This window comes from Syngnathoides biaculeatus, chromosome 5 (genome assembly GCF_019802595.1).
Source record: "Syngnathoides biaculeatus isolate LvHL_M chromosome 5, ASM1980259v1, whole genome shotgun sequence".
Classification (NCBI taxonomy): Eukaryota; Metazoa; Chordata; class Actinopteri; order Syngnathiformes; family Syngnathidae; genus Syngnathoides; species Syngnathoides biaculeatus.
In genome coordinates, this window is record NC_084644.1 from 33,290,359 (window position 1) to 33,308,217 (window position 17,859).

Sequence of the window (17,859 nt, forward strand, 5' to 3'; positions counted from 1 at the left end):
GCAGCCTCTTGCTCAAATAATTTACCATTTTCTTTTCTCATCGTACATACAGCAGAAAAAATTTTTTTGAAACATTTGCAGATTTATTAAAAAAGAAAAACCGAAATCATACAGTAATAAATATTCTGACCCTTTTCTTTGAGATTTAACTCAAGTGCTGTCCATTTCTTCTAAATGTCCTTGTTTGGTCGAAGACAAAGAAGGACCTCAGGAAAGCGGCTTCGTCAGCAGAAGAAGAAGAGTAAGGCACAGAGCCAACAACTGAATGTAGGGACGTTTAATGTTGGGACTATGACAGGAAGGAAGGAAGAGCTGGCTAAGAACATCTTGGAGGTGAAAAGAGTATCAGATAGAGTGATGAGGCTGAAACTTGAAATTGAGGGTGTTATATATAATGTGATTAGTGGCTATGCCCCACAGGTAGGATGTGACCGAGAAGCATTGAATTAACAAGGCTGTGTACAAGTGGAACTGATTAACACGTGAAAACGATAATAAAATATGCAAAACAAAAGAATACTTCATGACATCTTGCAGAACAGAACACTCCCCGCCTGACATTGTGAAAATGTCACTCCTTTACTTGCATTGTCATTTTGTAATGATCCTTCGTTCTCTTTGGGAAGAAGTAGGATGACCTCAGACACAGGTCTGAGGAATGTCTTGACAGTGTCCTGGGTGGTTATCCTGACCTCTATCTTCCTAACGTTCCCATCACTGCTTGGGAAGGTTGAGGTGGCCAGTCCCATTGGTCACTCTTTACGAGGGAGCTGGTTATTCTTCAGAATCATGATGTCTCCCGTCTGCAGGTTTCGATGTGCCATAAGCCATTTGCGCCTCGGTTGAAGAGTGCTGAGATACTTTTCCCTCCAGCAGGCCCAAAACTCATTGGTGAGTGCTTACTGTAGACTCCCCGCCGTCACTTACAGTGAAGAAAATAAGTATTTGAACACCCTGCTAAATTACAAGTTCTCCCACTTGAAAATCATAGAGGGGTCTGAAATTTTCACAGTATGTGCACGTCCACTGTGAGAGAAATAATCCAAAAAGAGAAATCCAGAAATCACGATGTATGATTTTTTTTTTAAACGATTTGTGTGATACAGTTGCAAATAAGTATTTGAACACCTGTGAAAACCAATGTTATTTGGTACAGTAGCCTTTGTTTGCAATTAGGTCAAATGTCCTGTAGTTGTTCACCAGGTTTGCACACACTGCAGGAGGGATTTTAGCCCACTCCTCCACATAGATCTTCTCTAGATCAGACAAGTTTCTGGGCTATCACTGAGAAACGGGAAGTTTCAGCTCCCTCCAAAGATTTTCCATTGGGTTTAGGTCTTGAGGCTACCTAGGCCACGCCAGAACCTTGATATGCTTCTTACAGAGCCACTCCTTGGTTTTCCTGGCTGTGTGCTTTGGGTCATTGTCATGTTGAAAGAGCCAGCCACGACCCATCTTCAATGCTCTGACTGAGGGAAAGAGGTTGTTCCCCAAAATCTCACAATACATGGCCGCGGTCATCCTCTCCTTAATACAGTGTAGTCGTCCTGTCCCATATGCAGAAAAACACCCCCAAAGTATGATGCTACCACGACCATGCTTCACAGTAGGGGTGGTGTTCTTGGGTTGGAACTAATCATTTGTCTTCCTCCAAACATGGTTAGTGGAATTATGACCAAAAAGTTCAATTTTGGTATCATCTGAACACAAAACAGTCTCCCATGACTCCTCTGTATCATCCAAATGGTCATTGGCAAATTTAAGATGGGCCTTGTAATGTGCTGGTTTAAGCAGGGGAACCTTCCGTGCCATGCATTATTTCAAACCATGACATCTGTATTACCAGTAGTCACCTTGGAAACGTTGGTTGCAGCTCTTTTCAGGTCGTTGACCAAGTCCTGTCGTGTAGTCCTGGGCTGATGCCTCACCTTTCTTAGGATCATTGAGATCCCACAAGGTGATATCTAGCATGAGGCTCCACTCCAATTGAGATTGAGATTGACTGTTATGTCTACCTTCTTCCATATTCTAATGATTGCTCCAACAGTGGACCTTTTTTCACCAAGCTGCTTGCCAATTTCTCCATAGCCCTTTCCAGGCGTGTGGAGTTGTACAATTTTGTCTCTGGTGTCTTTGGACAACTCTTTCGTGTTGGCCATGTTACAAGTTTGAGTCTTACTGATTGTATGGGGTGGACAGGTGTCTTTATGCAGCTAATCACCTCACACAGGTGCATCTGATTCAGGATAATACATGGAGTGGAGGTGGACTTTTAAGGGTGGATTAACAGGTCTTTGAGGGTCAGAATTCTAGCCGATAGACAGGTGTTCAAATCCTTATTTTCAGATTTAACACACAAATAAATAATTAAAAAAATAATACGTTGTGATTTCTGGATTTTTCTTTTTAGATTATCTCTCTAACAATGGACGTGCACCTACGATGAAAATGTCAGACCCCTCCATGATTTCTAAGTAGGAGAACTTGCAACATAGCAGGTTGTTCAAATACTTTTTTTCTTCACTCTATCCTCTCTTTCAAGGGAATGTGTTTGAGCACAGGGAAGGATTCCACGTTCTGGCTCTTTGCCATAGCTTGCTCTCTCTTCCACGTTGATGCAATTCTGGCAAGGAGTGAGGTTTTTACGGACGTACGTTCTGAAGGACATTTGTCTTGTAGACATTCTCTGTTTGGACTGTGGGCATTGTCAATGCATACTTCTCCAACGATTACCCACCCAAGATCTCGGCGCTGAGCAAAAGGTGCTTTGTTGGGGCCATTGACAGTTTGTCTCACCTTATGTACTCTGATCATGTTTCTTCCCAGCAACAATAATATTTCAGCATCAGGGTCTAACTTTAAGAGGTAAGGTGCCAGAGACGTTAAATGGGTGTTCAGATGGGCAACTTCTGGTGTTGCAATTTCTGACCTGTTGCTCACTATCCCGTTACATTCAAGTCGAGGAGGAAGGTCAAAACACACCACCACTGACTGCTTCGATCTGGAATCCGACTGATTTTCTCCCACTCATCTCTTTGATGCCAGCACAGGTCCTCATTAGAAAGGGTGACAGGCTGCCTTGGAGTCCAAACAGCTGGAAGAACTCTGACCTGGCCAGTGAGTAGTTGCTCTGATCATCAAGGACGGCATACATTTTGACAGAGCATTCCCGCTGTCCTTGAGGATAAACCCCCACCAGCAAAATGTTTGAACAGGATCGTGCTCATCTGTAGAGCAGCACGACGGTTGGAGGGATAGACAGCCCAAATTCTTCTGGCATAGTCCACTGATTCCTTGCCGAGCCATTTTACCAGCAGATCTAGCTCTTCGCCGGCTGTTAGATCTAGGCCGTGAATGGCGTGAAGGAAAGCGGACTCCCACGCTCTGAATTTTTACGGATGGTCATCAGACTTGATAAGCCCAGCATTTACTCGCTCTCTCCGGGCTACATATTTGGCGAAGTCAGGCATGTGGCTGGTATGAGTCTGATATGGATGCTGTGGGCTCTGCTCAGGAGGTTGGTCTGGATGAATTGACTGTCTGACTGAGGAAGATATTTACTCCTTGGGGGACTGCTTTTGGATTGATAGTCACACTTGAGGATGGGGAACAGTCTGCTCTGTTGCTGCTGAGTGGTAGCTGTCATGTGTCTGTCCAGATGTTGTAGGGAGAATAGCCTGACCATTAATCTGTGAATGGATCCTCTCAGGTATGTCGAATTTCGTTGGTGATGGTGGTCCCGTAACATTTAATGTGACATGAGCTGGGGTGCCACGCAGGAAAGGGGAGATGGAATGGGTAATTAACTGATTCTATTTTTTCACATACTCCTCTGTCCTTTCTCTGACTGTGTGTGGTGAGACGGAAGATCTTGGTCTTGAGGGATGAGAGCTCTTTAGCTGCAGCCTCGAAAGATGGAGCCTCCACAAGAGCTACAGCAGCCTCCTTTTCCATCTCTAAGGCTTCGAGGTCAGCCTGCAGCATAGCCGTCTCCATGTCCAGTCTTGCTTTCTCTTTTTTGATTTGAAGTTCCTTCTTAAAAGCTACCTTTGCCGAAGCAGCCTCAGCTAAGGCTCGGGCATTGGCAGCTGCACTGTTGACAGAGGACTTTGAAGCTGATGACTGGGAGCTTTTCTCTTGCAGTAACATCTACTCATCGTCATATCTCTGTGTCTCTTCTGTCGTCAGTTTATCTCCATCCATGATGAATTCCTGTGTTCCCCTCTGATTCGTGGCTTTTCACTGTTTGTTCTGCTTCCTTTTGTTTCTTCAGTGCCACCGTCTCCAATCCGTACATCATGGCCGGCCTCACCACTGTTTTGTAAACTTTGCCCTTCATCCTAGCAGAGACTCTTCTGTCACATAACACACCAGACACCTTTCGCCAGCTGTTCCAACCTGCTTGGACACGTTTCTTCACTTCCTTACCACACTCACTATTCCTCTGGATTGTTGACCCTAAATATTTGAAGTCGTCCACCCTTGCTATCTCTTCTCCCTGTAGCCTCACTCTTCCCCCTCCAGTTTTCTCATTCACGCACAAATATTCTGTTTTACTTCGGCTTCATTCCTCTCCTTTCCAGTGCATGTCTCCATCTTTCTAATTGTTCCTCTATATGCTCCCTGCTTTCAATGCATACCACAATATCATCTGCGAACATCATGGTCCAAGGGGATTCCAGTCTAACCTCATCTGTCAGCCTATCCATTACCACTGCAAACAGGAAGGGGCTCAGAGCTGATCCCTGATGCAGTCCCACCTCCACCTTAAATTCTTCTGTCACACCTAAGGCACACCTCACCATTGTTCTGCTGCCATCATACATGTCGTGTACTATTTTAACATACTTCTCTGCCACACCAGACTTACGCATGCAGTACCACAGTTCCTCTCTTGGTACTCTGTCGTAGGCTTTCTCTAGATCCACAAAGAAACAATGTAGCTCCTTCTGACCTTCTCTGTACTTTTCCACTAGCATCCTCAAGGCAAATAATGCATCTGTGGTACTCTTTCTAGGCATGAAACCGTACTGTTGCTCGCAGATACTTACTTCTGTCCTGAGTCTAGCCTCCACAACTCTTTCCCATAACTTAATTGTGTGGCTCATCAACTTTATTCCTCTATAGTTCCCAGAGCTCTGAACATCCCATTTGTTCTTAAAAATGGGAACTAGAACACTTTTCCTCCATTCTTCAGGCATCTTTTCGCCCGCTAGTATTCTGTTGAATAAGTTGGTCAAAAACTCCACAGCCATCTCTCCAAATTGCTTCCATACCTCTACCGGTATGTCATCAGGACCAACTGCCTTTCCATTTTTCATCCTTTGTAGTGCCTTTCTGACTTCCCCCTTAGTAATCATTTCCACTTCCTGGTCCTTCACTTTTGCCTCTTCAACTCTTCCTTCTCTCTCATTTTCTTCATTCATCAACTTCTCAAAGTATTCTTTCCATCTATTTAGCACACTACTGACACCAGTCAACACATTTCCATCTCTATCCTTAATCACCATAACCTGCTGCACATCCTTCCCATCTCTATCCCTCTGTCTGGCCAACCTGTAGAGATCCTTTTCTCCTTCTTTCGTGTCCAACCTGGTGTACATGTATTTATATGCCTCTTGTTTAGCCTTTGCCACCTCTACCTTTGCCCTACGTTGCATCTCGATGTACTCCTTTCGCCTCTCCTCAGTCCTCTCAGTATCCCACTTCTTCTTCGCTAATCTCTTTCCTTGTATTGCTCCCTGTATTTTGGGGTTCCACCACCAAGTCTCCTTCTCCCCTTTCCTACCAGATGACACACCAAGTACTCTCCTGCCTGTCTCTCTGATCACCTTGGCTGTCGTCGTCCAGTCTTCCAGGAGCTTCGGTTGTCCATCGAGAGCCTGTCTCACCTCTTTCCGGAAGGCAACATTCTTCCTTTTTCAGCTTCCACCACATGGTTCTCTGCTCTACCTTTGTCTTCTTAATCTTCCTACCCACCACCAGAGTCATCCTTCACACCACCATCCTATGCTGTCGAGCTACACTCTCCCACTTCTTTACAGTCAGTAACCTCCTTCAGATTACATCGTCTGCACAAAATATCATCCACCTGCGTGCTTCTACCTCCGCTCTTGTAGGTCACTATGTTCCTCCCTCTTCTGGAAATAAGTGTTCACTGTAGCCATCTCCATCCTTTTTGCAAAGTCCACCACCATCTCTCCCTCAAAGTTCCTTTCCTGGATGCCGTACTTACCCATCTCTTCTTCATCGCCCCTGTTTCCTTTACCGACATGTCCATGACAATCTGCACCAATCACAACTCTCTCGCTGTCTGGGATGCTCAGAACTACTTCATCAAGTTCCTTCCAGAATTTCTCTTTCAACTCTAGGTCACATCCTACCTGTGGGGCATAGCCACTAATCACATTATTCACAATATCTTCAATTTCACATCATCATCACTCAATCTGATACTCTTTTCACCTCTAACAGATGCTTCGCCAGCTCTTTTTTTTAAAATAACACCTACTCCATTTCCCTTCCCATGCACATTATATCAACCTTTCTCCTAATCATCATGCCAACTAACTCCTGAGCTTTTCCTGCCATAGTTACAACATTCAAAGTCCCTACACACAGTTCTAGGGACTTGCTGGCATGCCTCCTCTTCTTCTGCTGACCAAGCCGCTTTCCTCCTCTTTTTTTGTCTTCGACCTAATTATCTGACTTTCTACCAAAGCCTAGCAGATTAACAGTGCTGGGGGCGGGCGTAGTTAGCCCGGGCCATGACTTATCCGTTATGGGATTTGTTTGATGAACGCTCATATATGTTTGGCACAGTTTTTAGGCCGGATACCCTTCTTGCTGCAACCCTCTGCATTTATCCGGGCTTGGGACCAGCCTACAGGTTGCACAGGAATTGTGCCCCCCTTCAGGCTGCAGATCGTCAAAACAAGCAATCAAATAAAGTGTTGCACATCAGATACACAATTCACTTACTACCTAATCTATGTTAGTTAAAGTCAGATAGAAGCAATGAAATAAACAGTCAGCACATCACGTACACAATTCACATACTACCTGTATGAAAATATAAAGGGTATGGCGATTTAAAGGATATGTGGATGGAAGGGGTTCAAGGGGTTGTTAGCACTCTAGGTTAGGCTAACCTAAGATGAGCAGCTTTAACGCGAGCGATACGGCTCCAATTTGAGTACTAAGATGTACTAAGATAAGATTTGTTAAATTTCCTATTAGTCCTTATGGCCCTCGTTGTACAAGTTGTGAAGTTACTCACGTTCGATGTTTCTTCAACAGCATGGTTTGATCAAAAATGCGTCTCGTTGTTAGCCAGCTAAGCTCGACTAGGCCGAGAAGCAAGTTTAGGGGACGTTTCCACCTTTCCAACTTCCTAATAAGTACTCACGGTCCTCGTTCTAAACGAAACGTAGGGTTTTACTGGCTGTGTAAGTACTAACATTTGATGTTTACCTCCTCACCAAATATTTGATGACATACATGACTTGATGTTATCGAGCTAGGTCGCGCAGCTCCAACATGAACAAACAGGGCTCTAATTTGGGTACTAAGATTACACAGGTGAGGATTTTAGTCCCCTGAAGTCATCACCAGAGGTGTCCCACGTCGAGTATTCACACCTCTCACCGGTCCAAATTCAGCCGGATTTATTTATTGTACGGTCGTGCAGCCTCCAAGAATTACAAAAAATGAAATATACAGTTGTCGGCTGTGGGCCTTCTTCTTCTTCTTCTTCTGCCAACTAAGCCGCTTTCCTCCTCTTCTTTGTCTTCGACCCACAGAAGCTAAATTTCCACCAACACCCTGCAGGTTAATGATCCCGGGGGCGGGCGTTGTTAACCCGGGCTTAGATCGATCCGGTATGGGAATCGTTCGATGAACGACGACGTGTTTGGCACAGTTTTACGCCTGATGCCCTTCCTAACGCAACCTTCTGCATTTATCTGGGCTTGGGACCGGCCTACTGATTGCACTGGCTTGTGCCCCCCCCCCCCCCCCCCCCCCCCATGGGGCTGCATATAGACAAATAAAGACAATCAAATAAAGTTAACACACAAGGTACACAATTTACATACTACCTCGGCCAGGGGTGGCCAACTCGTAAGATACTAAGAGTCACTTTTTTTTCTGTGTTACTGCAAAGAACCACATCATACACATTTGTACACATGAACAGGCAACTATATGATCTGATCCCCAGCTATAGAAGCTGGTTCTAAATGTGGAATGTCCCCTCACTGGCAGGGAAGGAGCCCGACCTTGTATGTGAGGTCAAGACGTTCCAACTACATATAGTCTGGCTCACCTCCACATATGGGTTTTGCTCTAGTGTCAGTCCTCTTGACAGGGGTAGGACTCTCTTCCACACTGGAGTTCCCCATGGTCAGAGGCGCCGAGTAGGTGTGGATTCACTTATTGTCCTCGAGCTTGGTCCCTGTACATTTGGGTTCACCCTGGTAAACAATGTTAAGTGTGTTGTAGTCGTCGAAACGATTCATAATAAAGCATTAATTAAAATATCAAAATGATGCTGAGAGAGGACGAGTTAATGTTTAGCCAATGGATAGTTGAATAAAACTTGCCTTAACAACTGAACTAATCTGAGTCCAAACGTTTGGGTCAGTATTCAGTCTCACTCCCAAATTGGTTGGGTTTCAAATACTGTGTGAAAGCACACAATATTTACAGTGTTCCCTCCCTAAAAAGAAAGCTTCACACAAATACGTCCAAAATGAATAACATTCATGTTTATGATGAGGGTCTGAAAACTGAACTCAACTATATTGTGGTTATCTCCAGGAAAATCCAGTTGCTGTTTTTTAACCGATGTGAGCATGACATTGTGTGGCGAAAGGAGCTGGAGGAGCTAACTGCGAATGATGAAAGGTACTGTAATAATTTTCTTCGATGGTTTCTATTAGCCTTTTGGCAGTTGTTTTTGTCGCAGAAGGTATAAAAGTCACTTGAAAGGTATACAAAATGTTTAGGCACTGTTTTTTTTTTAAACTTAAACAAAAGAAAGCAATTTCCAAATAATTCAAAGCAATAGGAATTAACCAATAAAAACACTTGGTTCTTGACACCAGCCAATGCTATGCAGCTTCGGGTGCTGTGCAGAGTATGTGTTGCTGACGTTTTTTTTTTTTTTTTAACATGATAATGCCACTAAGGGTTCAAGGGCTTTGCCATATACCATCTACGATATTGATATATTTGTTAGCATTTATATTAAGGATATCGTGACTGCTGTGCACACAAACATTGGCAGACACTCACACAACACCCATACCGTATCCATCAATCCATTTTCTATCAAGCTTATCCAGGTTGTGGACAGCAGGAACCTATGCTAGCTGATTTCGGACTGAAGGGAGCTAGTTACCAGTCAATCACAGGACACAAATAAAGAGCGTTCCCATTTGCATTCACACCTTCACTGCCATTTGCCCTTCCGCCCACATTTCACAAACATGCATTAATTGAAGACTCCTTACTGTCTTTGTTTGTGAATGTGAGCTATTTTTTTTTTTTTTTGTCTCTACGTACGTTGCCGTTTGACGGGAAAACACTGCAGGGAGAACCACATCTCCCACCCAAGGAATAGGCAAAAAAAGAAATTTTGCATTGATAGTCCATGATGACCCAATGTTGTCATGAGTTTTGAAATCTGAATTATGACAAATTGGGGAACTAATTGAGATCCTGTAGATTCTAGACTTTGCAACCAAGCCATTAAAGCGGATGAGATTATTTGATTCCTTAAGCATTGATGGTGTTTAAGGCGAGTGGAAATAAATGGAAGTTTTGGGTGTTTAATGCTGAGTGGAGTAGTGTGAATATGTGCTAAGTGAGTGCTTAAGAGGCACGGCTCCTGCAGGTCAGCCACATCGGGTCGGAGAAGGACTGACGAAAAGGGGTGCCACCTCCAGACAGCACCGATGGGTCATGGGGATTGAAGAAAATTCCCATCTCTTATTTGGAATTTTTGGAAGAGTTCATCATGCGTCCTAAAAACATTATTTTTAAAGAGTTGCTGTAGGTCAGGGGTCAATATTGTTAGTTGTACTTTTTGTTTTTTATCGTTCCACCGAATTACACCACCAAAATGAAAAATAGCCCTTTATTTTCTTTTCAGTATTATTGTGCATGATTACAATGTGGTAAATGGAAGAAATGTCCCATATTCTCCTTAAAAATAATAAAATAACCACATTCAAAGAGCTTTTTTTCCAGTGTACTGTATAAGCAGTAGTTTTTTTTTCTGAAGGCTAATTCCCTCCAGATGTGGTTGTGTCCAAATGCACAATTTGATGGGATTTGGCTGTGCACCATTTTCAACTTTTGTGTTTACCTACACTTTTAGTCAGAATCCGAGGCACTCTTTGACAAGTGAGCTTGCTGGTATGTAGCTGGAGTGGTACAGTGTTGGATGGATTTACATTTTCAGTGACAAAGGATAATTTAATTTGGTACATTCTATTCATTTTATGTTCATTGAGAGTTGAATTTTTAGGGGAAAAATGAGGGGGGGGGGGGGGTTCTATTTTATTGCCCTATTGTACTGCTTGAGCAGCAACAATTACAATTATGCACTGATCAGGAAGGTCGCTTTTGACATCCTCAGAATACTTCTGCTCATGTGACTCCATCAGGTTCCAGGTGGAGCACATCCTTTCTGAGCCATCTGAAAACTGGACCGGCAGGAAGGGCCATGTGGATGATGCAATAATCAAGGATTTTCTCAGTAAGCCGGAGGGGTCGAAGTTCTATGTTTGTGTCTGTGGCCCAACTCTCTTTACAGAGCAGACAATCAGGTATGTAATACTCTAAACCAAAGGTTTCAAACTGGCGGCCGGCTGGCTATTGTCAGCCTGCAAGACGATATTTTGTGGCCATACCTTAATATGAAAGTTAATGTTAGTGCGGCCCTCGACTTTTATATGAATGGCACTTTTATGGTGTTGTGTGTCGATGAGTGTGGATGAGGAACCAACCAATGTATATGGTATATGGCTCTCGGAGGTATGACGTCAATCGGGCTTGATGCAAGTTGAGAAACATTTTTCAGTGAGTGAAAGCCACTATCGAGAGTTTTATTAGTAGTTTTGAACACAATTTGTTTACACCACCGTCCTTGTTTATCTTATTTTGCATTAAAAAATAAAGACGTTTAAGAAGATTGGATTTTTAAATTGCGCGCATACACAGGGCTACAGCCAGCTATAACCAGACTCTGCCTCTAGTGGCCCCACCGTAAATCGAGTTTAAGACCCCAGCTTTAAACTAAAGCATAATAATGAAACACATTGACTATCATAATTAGAAACAGTGCTGTGAAAAAGTACTTTCTGCCTGTTTTTTTTTTTTTTTCTTTACCATGTTGTCATGGGAAAATTCCGGTGGTTTGGAGTATCAATGTATCCAACAGGTGATGGAATATGTACGCTATCTTGAAAATGTGATGTTAAATCCTCTCTCATTTAAGAGTGTTTTGAGAAGATTTTTATTGACACTTACGAATTTTCGGGTGCGCCGCCATTTTTGCCAGTCATATGACCTATGTCCGGCGATGTGACATGTTACGTGCCGTTCCAAATGCTCGATTACATGGGACACCATTGCTTTGTCACTTTTTGTACTGTAATGAAGATGTTATTTTTTATTGTTATTGCTGAACTAGAAACTTGTACTGTTGGAATTTTTGTCTCAAGTATCCAAAGTATAAATGCTTAAAACAGTCTGGTACCCACACAGTGCCTCCATCAGAAGTCTCCGAGTGATGAATGGTAACTATACAGTCATATGATAGTGTTTTATAATTAATATTTGTATTGTAAATTTATAATACTGTATATATTTATCAAATTTTATAATTAAATATTTAACCAAATATCTCCTTTTGTGTAAAATATGTACAGTACAAATACTGTTTAAATATTTTCTGGTACCCACATAAACATACATCCCCGCTAGTTGCCGTTTTTCACTTTTCATGGGTGGTTCTGGTTCCAATTAACCATGAAAAAGGAGGAATTACTGTATATCAGATTGGGGAGCATATCCTTGGACCTAATTGAGATATATAAAACATATATCATAGTTAAAATAGTTTGTCTGGTGTGTCGGAGAAATACTGTGAAGAAAATGAGTATTTGAACACCCTGCAATAGTGCAATTTCTCCCATTTAGAAATCATGGAGGGTTCTGGAATTTTCATCTGAGGTGCATGTCCACTGTGAGAGAGATAATCTAAAAAGAAAAATCTTTTTTTTGAACGATTTAGTTGTGTGATACAGCTGCGAATAAGTATTTGAACCAATGTTAATATTTGGTACAGTACCCTTTGTTTGCAATTACAGAGGTCAGTTTCCTGTAGTTGTTCACCAGGTTTGCACACACTGCAGGAGGGATTTTGGCACACTCCACACAGATCTTCTCTAGATCAGACAGGTTTCCGGGCTGTCGCTGAGAAACACGGAGTTTCAGCTCCCTCTAAAGATTTTCTATTTGGTTTAGGTCTGGAGACTGGCGAGGCCACGCCATAACCTTGATATGCTTTTCACGAAGCCACTCCTTGGTTTTCCTGGCTGTGTGCTTCGGGTCATTGTCTTGTTGAAAGACCCAGCCATGACCGATCTTCAATGCTCTGAATGAGGGGAAAAAGGTTGTTCCCCAAAATCTCACAAAACATGGCCGCGGTCATCCTCTCCTTAATACAGTGTAGTCGTCTTGTCCCATGTGTAGAAAAACACCCCCAAAGCATGATGCAACTACCCCCGTTCTTCTCAGTCGGGATGGTGTTCTTGGGATGGAACTCAGCATTCATCCTCTTCCAAAAACGGGTAGTGGAATTATGACGAAAAAGTTCCATTTTGTTCTCATCTGACCACAAAAATTTCTCCAATGACTCCTCTGTATCATCCAAATGGTCATTAGCAAACTTAAGACGGCCCTTTACATGTGCTGGATTAAGCAGGGGAACCTTCCGTGCCATGCATGATTTCAAACCATGACGTCTTAGTGGCAATCATTCACGTTTAGCTTCTTCCATTTTCTAATGATTGCTCCAACAGTGGACCTTTTTTCACCAAGCTGCTTGGCAATTTCTTTGTAGCCCTTTCCAGCCGTGTGGAGTTGTACAATTTTGTCTCTGGTGTCTATGGACAGCTCTTTGGTTTTGACCATGTTACAGGTTTTACTCTGACTGATTGTCTGAGGTGGACAGGTGTCTTTATGCAGCTAACGACCTCACGCAGGTGCATCTGATTCAGGATAATACATGTAGTGGAGGTGGACTTTTAAAGGCGGACTAACAGGTCTTTGAGGGTCAGAATTCTAGCTGATAGGTATTCAAATATTTATTTGTAGCTGTATCACACAAATGAATCATTAAAAAAAATCATACATTGTGATTTCTAGATTTTTCTTTTTAGATTGTCTCTCTCACAGTGGACATGCACCCACAATGAAAATTTCATACCCCTCCATGATTTCTAAGTGGGAGAACTTGCAATATAGCAGGGTGTTCAAATACTTAGTTTCTTCACTGTAGAAGAAAAGATGTTGAGGTTCTCACTCAGAGTGAGCAGGTTGGATAGGATTAGAAATTAGCTCATTAAAGGGACAGCCGAAGTTGGATGTTTATGAGACAAGGTTAGAGAGAGCAAACTTCAATGGTTTGGACATGTCCAGAGACGAGAGAGTGAGTGTATTGGTAGAAGGGTGCTGAGGATGGAGCTGCCAGGCAAAAGAACGAGAGGAAGACCAAAGAAAAGGTTGATGGATGCTGTGAGGGAAAACATAATGACAGTGGGTGTTAGAGAGGAAGATGCACGAGATAGGCTTACATGGCAAAAGATGACGTTATGGTGACCACCAACGGGACAAGCCGAAAGGAAAACCAGAAAGAAGTTCTGCGCCAAAATATTTGCAGAATATCATGGAGCGGACCTTTGCAAAAAGAATCCTCCCAATTTTTTTTTTTTTTTTTTTTTAAACACTTGTTACTGGAAAACAAAATATTTTATGGATGACCTTACATATTTGGCCATTAAAGCTGATTCTGAATTGGCATACTAATTTCGTTCAGCATAATGGGCACATATTTACGTAGTTTTAGCTCTTGTTTTTTTGATAGCAACCTGATGCCATGAAGAGCTGGTACAGATTGTAGCCAAACAGAGGCCAAACGGAGGCCAAGACATCCATTAACCTTTGGTCTTCCTCTCGCTCTTTGCTTGGTAGCTCCATCCTCAGCACCCTTATACCAAATTACACCAGACACCTTCCACCATCTGTTCCACCCCACTTGGACCCATTTCTTCACTTCCTTAACACACTCTCCATTGCTCTGTATTGTTGACCCCAAGTGTTTGAAGTCATCCACCCTCGCTATCTCTTCTCTTTGGAGCGTCACTCTTCCTCTTCCGCCCCTCACATTCACGCACTTATCCTCTGTTTTACTTCAGCTAATCTTCATTTGTCTCCTTTCCAGTGCGTGTCTCCATCTTTCTAATTATTCCTCCGCCTGCTCCCGGCTTTCATTGCACATCATAATACCTGCGAACATCATAGTCCAGTTTAACCTCATCTGTCAGCCCATCCATTACTACCGCAAACAGGAAGGGGTTCAGCACGGATCCGAGATGCAGTCCCACCTCCACTTTAAATTCTTCTAACACACCTATGGCACATCTCACCGCTGTTTTGCTGCCCTCATACATGTCCTGTTCTATTCTAACATATTTCTCCGCCACACCAGACTTGCGCATGCCGTACCACAGTTCCTCTCTTGGCACTCTGTCAGAGGCTTTCTCTTGGTCTACAAAGACACAATGTAGCTCCTTCTGACCTTCTCTGTACTTTTCAACAAGCATCCTCAAGGCAAACAATGCATCTGTGGTACTGTTTCTAGGCATGAAACCATACTGTTGCTCGCAGATACTTACTTCTGTCCTGAGACTAGCCCGGGGGTGTCAAACATACAGCCCGCGGGCCGGATCCGGCCCGTCTGGTGGTTTGGTACGACCCGGGGAAGAAAGCTGCATTGTATAAAAAAAATATGAATTTTCTTTAAAATTTGTCGTTCTTGTATTATCCGCTAGCGCAACACTGCGACGGAACTAGGACCACCTTGACCTGGTAAAATTGAACGTCTGTACAGCGTCTATTGGCGACAATTGCATTATCTACTTTTCCGTTTGCCTCACACCCTCATCAGCAAAATGTCTTTGTCAAAAAGGAGAAAAGTAGACACAGAGTGTCGGACTTTTCAAGAAAAATGGACATGTTCTTATATGTTCACGGAGGTGAATGGGAAACCCGTGTGCCTGGTGTGCCAGCAGCAAGTTTCGGTGCTTAAAGAATACAATATTCGGCGCCATTACGAAACTTAGCATGGTGAAAAATACAACAGTTTGCATGGAGAATTGAGAAAACAGAAGGTAAATGAAATGATGGCACGTCTGAAGAAACAGCAATCTGTTTTCACCCGGAGCCGAGAACCCAGTGATGCTGCGGTGAAAGCCAGCTACCTAATTGCGAGCCAAATAGCAATGGCATCAAAGCCGTACAGTGATGGAGAGTTCATCAAAAACTGCTTGCTGACGGCTGCTGAAATTGTGTGTCCTGAGAAGCGACATGCTTTCGCCAATATAAGCTCGACAAGAAATACCGTGGCAGACAGGATTTCGGAACTCTCTGCAGATTTGGACCACCAACTAAAACGCAAAGTGGCATTTTCTGTTGCGATCGATGAGAGTACTGATATCACGGACGTCGCTCAACTGGCCATATTCATTCGTGGAGTTGACAAGACTTTGAATGTCACAGAGGAGTTTCTCGAGCTGGTGCCGATGATCGACACCACAACAGCTGAGGACATTTTCAGCTCCGTCGTCGGAGCGCTGGACAGAGCCGGAGCGGACCGGTCACGCACCGTAAGCCTGGCTACTGATGGTGCGCCGTCAATGATCGGTAAAAAGGCAGGTGTTGTGACAAAGTTCAGAGATAACGTACAAGCCGCAAATGGGGGAGGTAATTTTTGAACATTTCATTGCATTTTGCATCAGGAGGCATTATGCAGCAAATCGCTAAGAATGGATCATGTCATGGAGGTGGTTGTCCGAACTGTTAATTTCATCCGAGCCAGAGGTATCAATCATCGTCAATTTGACAGCTTTTTCAGTGACTGTAACATTATCCATGATGTGCCTTATCACACGAACGTACGATGGTTAAGCAGAGGTGCTGTGCTAAAGCGCTTCTTTGATTTACGTGATGAAATCGGACAATTCATGGAGAAAAAAGGTAAACCTGTTAAGGAATTACAGCGCCATCTGTGGCCGCAGGACCTTGCGTTTATGGTTGACATCACTGAGCACTTGAATATTCTTAACAAAATGTTGCAGGGACGCAAAAAAATCGTAACACAGTATTATGACAGCATACGTGCATTCAAGTTAAAGCTCGGGTTATGGGAGACGCAGGTAGCAAGCGGTGACCCTGCTCATTTTCCCTGTTTAAAAGATATGTGCGCAGCAAGCGTTAATTCTGACGTGAAACGGTACAAAGAGAAGATTTCAGGGCTGTTGATGGAGTTTGAGAAAAGATTTCAGGTTTTTAACAAACTCGAAACAGATTTTGCAGTTTTTCGCTCACCATTCACAGTCAAAGCTTCTGATTTGCCCGTTGCCATGCAACTTGAAATCATTGATTTGCAGTGTGATGTAGAACTGAAGGACAGATTTGCCTCTGTAAGGTTGGACACATTTTACAAGTACCTCCTACCAGGCTATCCCGCATTGACAGCACTAGCTGCTAAAACATTGTCCATGTTTGGGACAACCTACCTTTGTGAGCAAGTTTTCTCACTAATGAACATTAATAAAACAAAGCTGCGCTCAAAGCTCACACATAAGCATTTGAATGAGATTCTGAAATTGGCTGCTTCTCAGGACATGATGCCTCATATTGATGCACTTGTGCAGGATAAACGATGTCAAGTTTCAAGGGCAAATTCCAAGCAAGACGAATAATTGCTGTGAAAGTTATTCATTTGTTCAAATTGCTTTCCAGATCTTGAAAAACAGTGTTTTTAAGTTCAACAAGGCTGGTACTAAATGTTTTTGGAACATTGTTATTATTTCTGTTATCATTTTTATGTACAACACACTTAAATATATGTTTAACTGTTTAAAAGTGTTGTTAAAATTGCACATACTTTATTTATGTTCTTATGTTATTTTCTTGTTCATAATATATTGTTCATAATGTAAAAGGAAAATTTTGTTAATAAACATTTTGATAATTTACTCATTCTTTGCACTAATTATTTGTATTAGTGACTAATACAAAGGAAAAAAGTGGGCTTATTGTTAGTTCTATGTAATTTTGCAATGAGTTTACTGGTCCGGCCCGCTTGATCTCAAATTAAGCTGTATTCGGCCCGCAGACCAAAGGGAGTTTGACACCCCTGGTCTAGCCTCTACCACTCTTTTCCAAAACTTCATTGTGTGGCTCATCAACTTTATTCCTCTGTAGTTTCCGCAGTTCTGAACATCACCTTTGTTCTTAAAAAATGGGGACTAGCACACTTTTCCTCCATTCTTCAGGCATCTTCTCTCCCGCTAGTATTCTATTGAATAAGTTGCTCAAAAACTCCACAGCCACCTCTCCAAATTGCTTCCATACCTCCACTGGTATGTCTTCAGGACCAACTGTTTTTCCATTTTTTTATTCTGTTTTGTGCATTTCTCACTTCCCCCTTACTAATCTGTGCCACTTCCTGATGATTCTCTCCCTGTTCTCTCCCTTCTCTCTGGCACCAGTCAACATATT

General features: G+C 42.8%; 1 protein-coding gene across 6 annotated transcripts in view; it reads left to right on the forward strand.

The window, feature by feature from the left end:
* Positions 1-17,859, forward strand: part of LOC133500475 (cytochrome b5 reductase 4) — a 97,853-nt gene that overhangs the window by 70,701 nt on the left and 9,293 nt on the right. For all 6 annotated transcript variants that reach the window (XM_061819160.1, XM_061819163.1, XM_061819166.1 and 3 more), the window contains 2 exons: positions 8,821-8,907; positions 10,674-10,835. In XM_061819160.1, the coding sequence (XP_061675144.1) occupies positions 8,821-8,907; positions 10,674-10,835 (249 nt within the window). The remainder of the gene's footprint in view (positions 1-8,820; positions 8,908-10,673; positions 10,836-17,859) is intronic.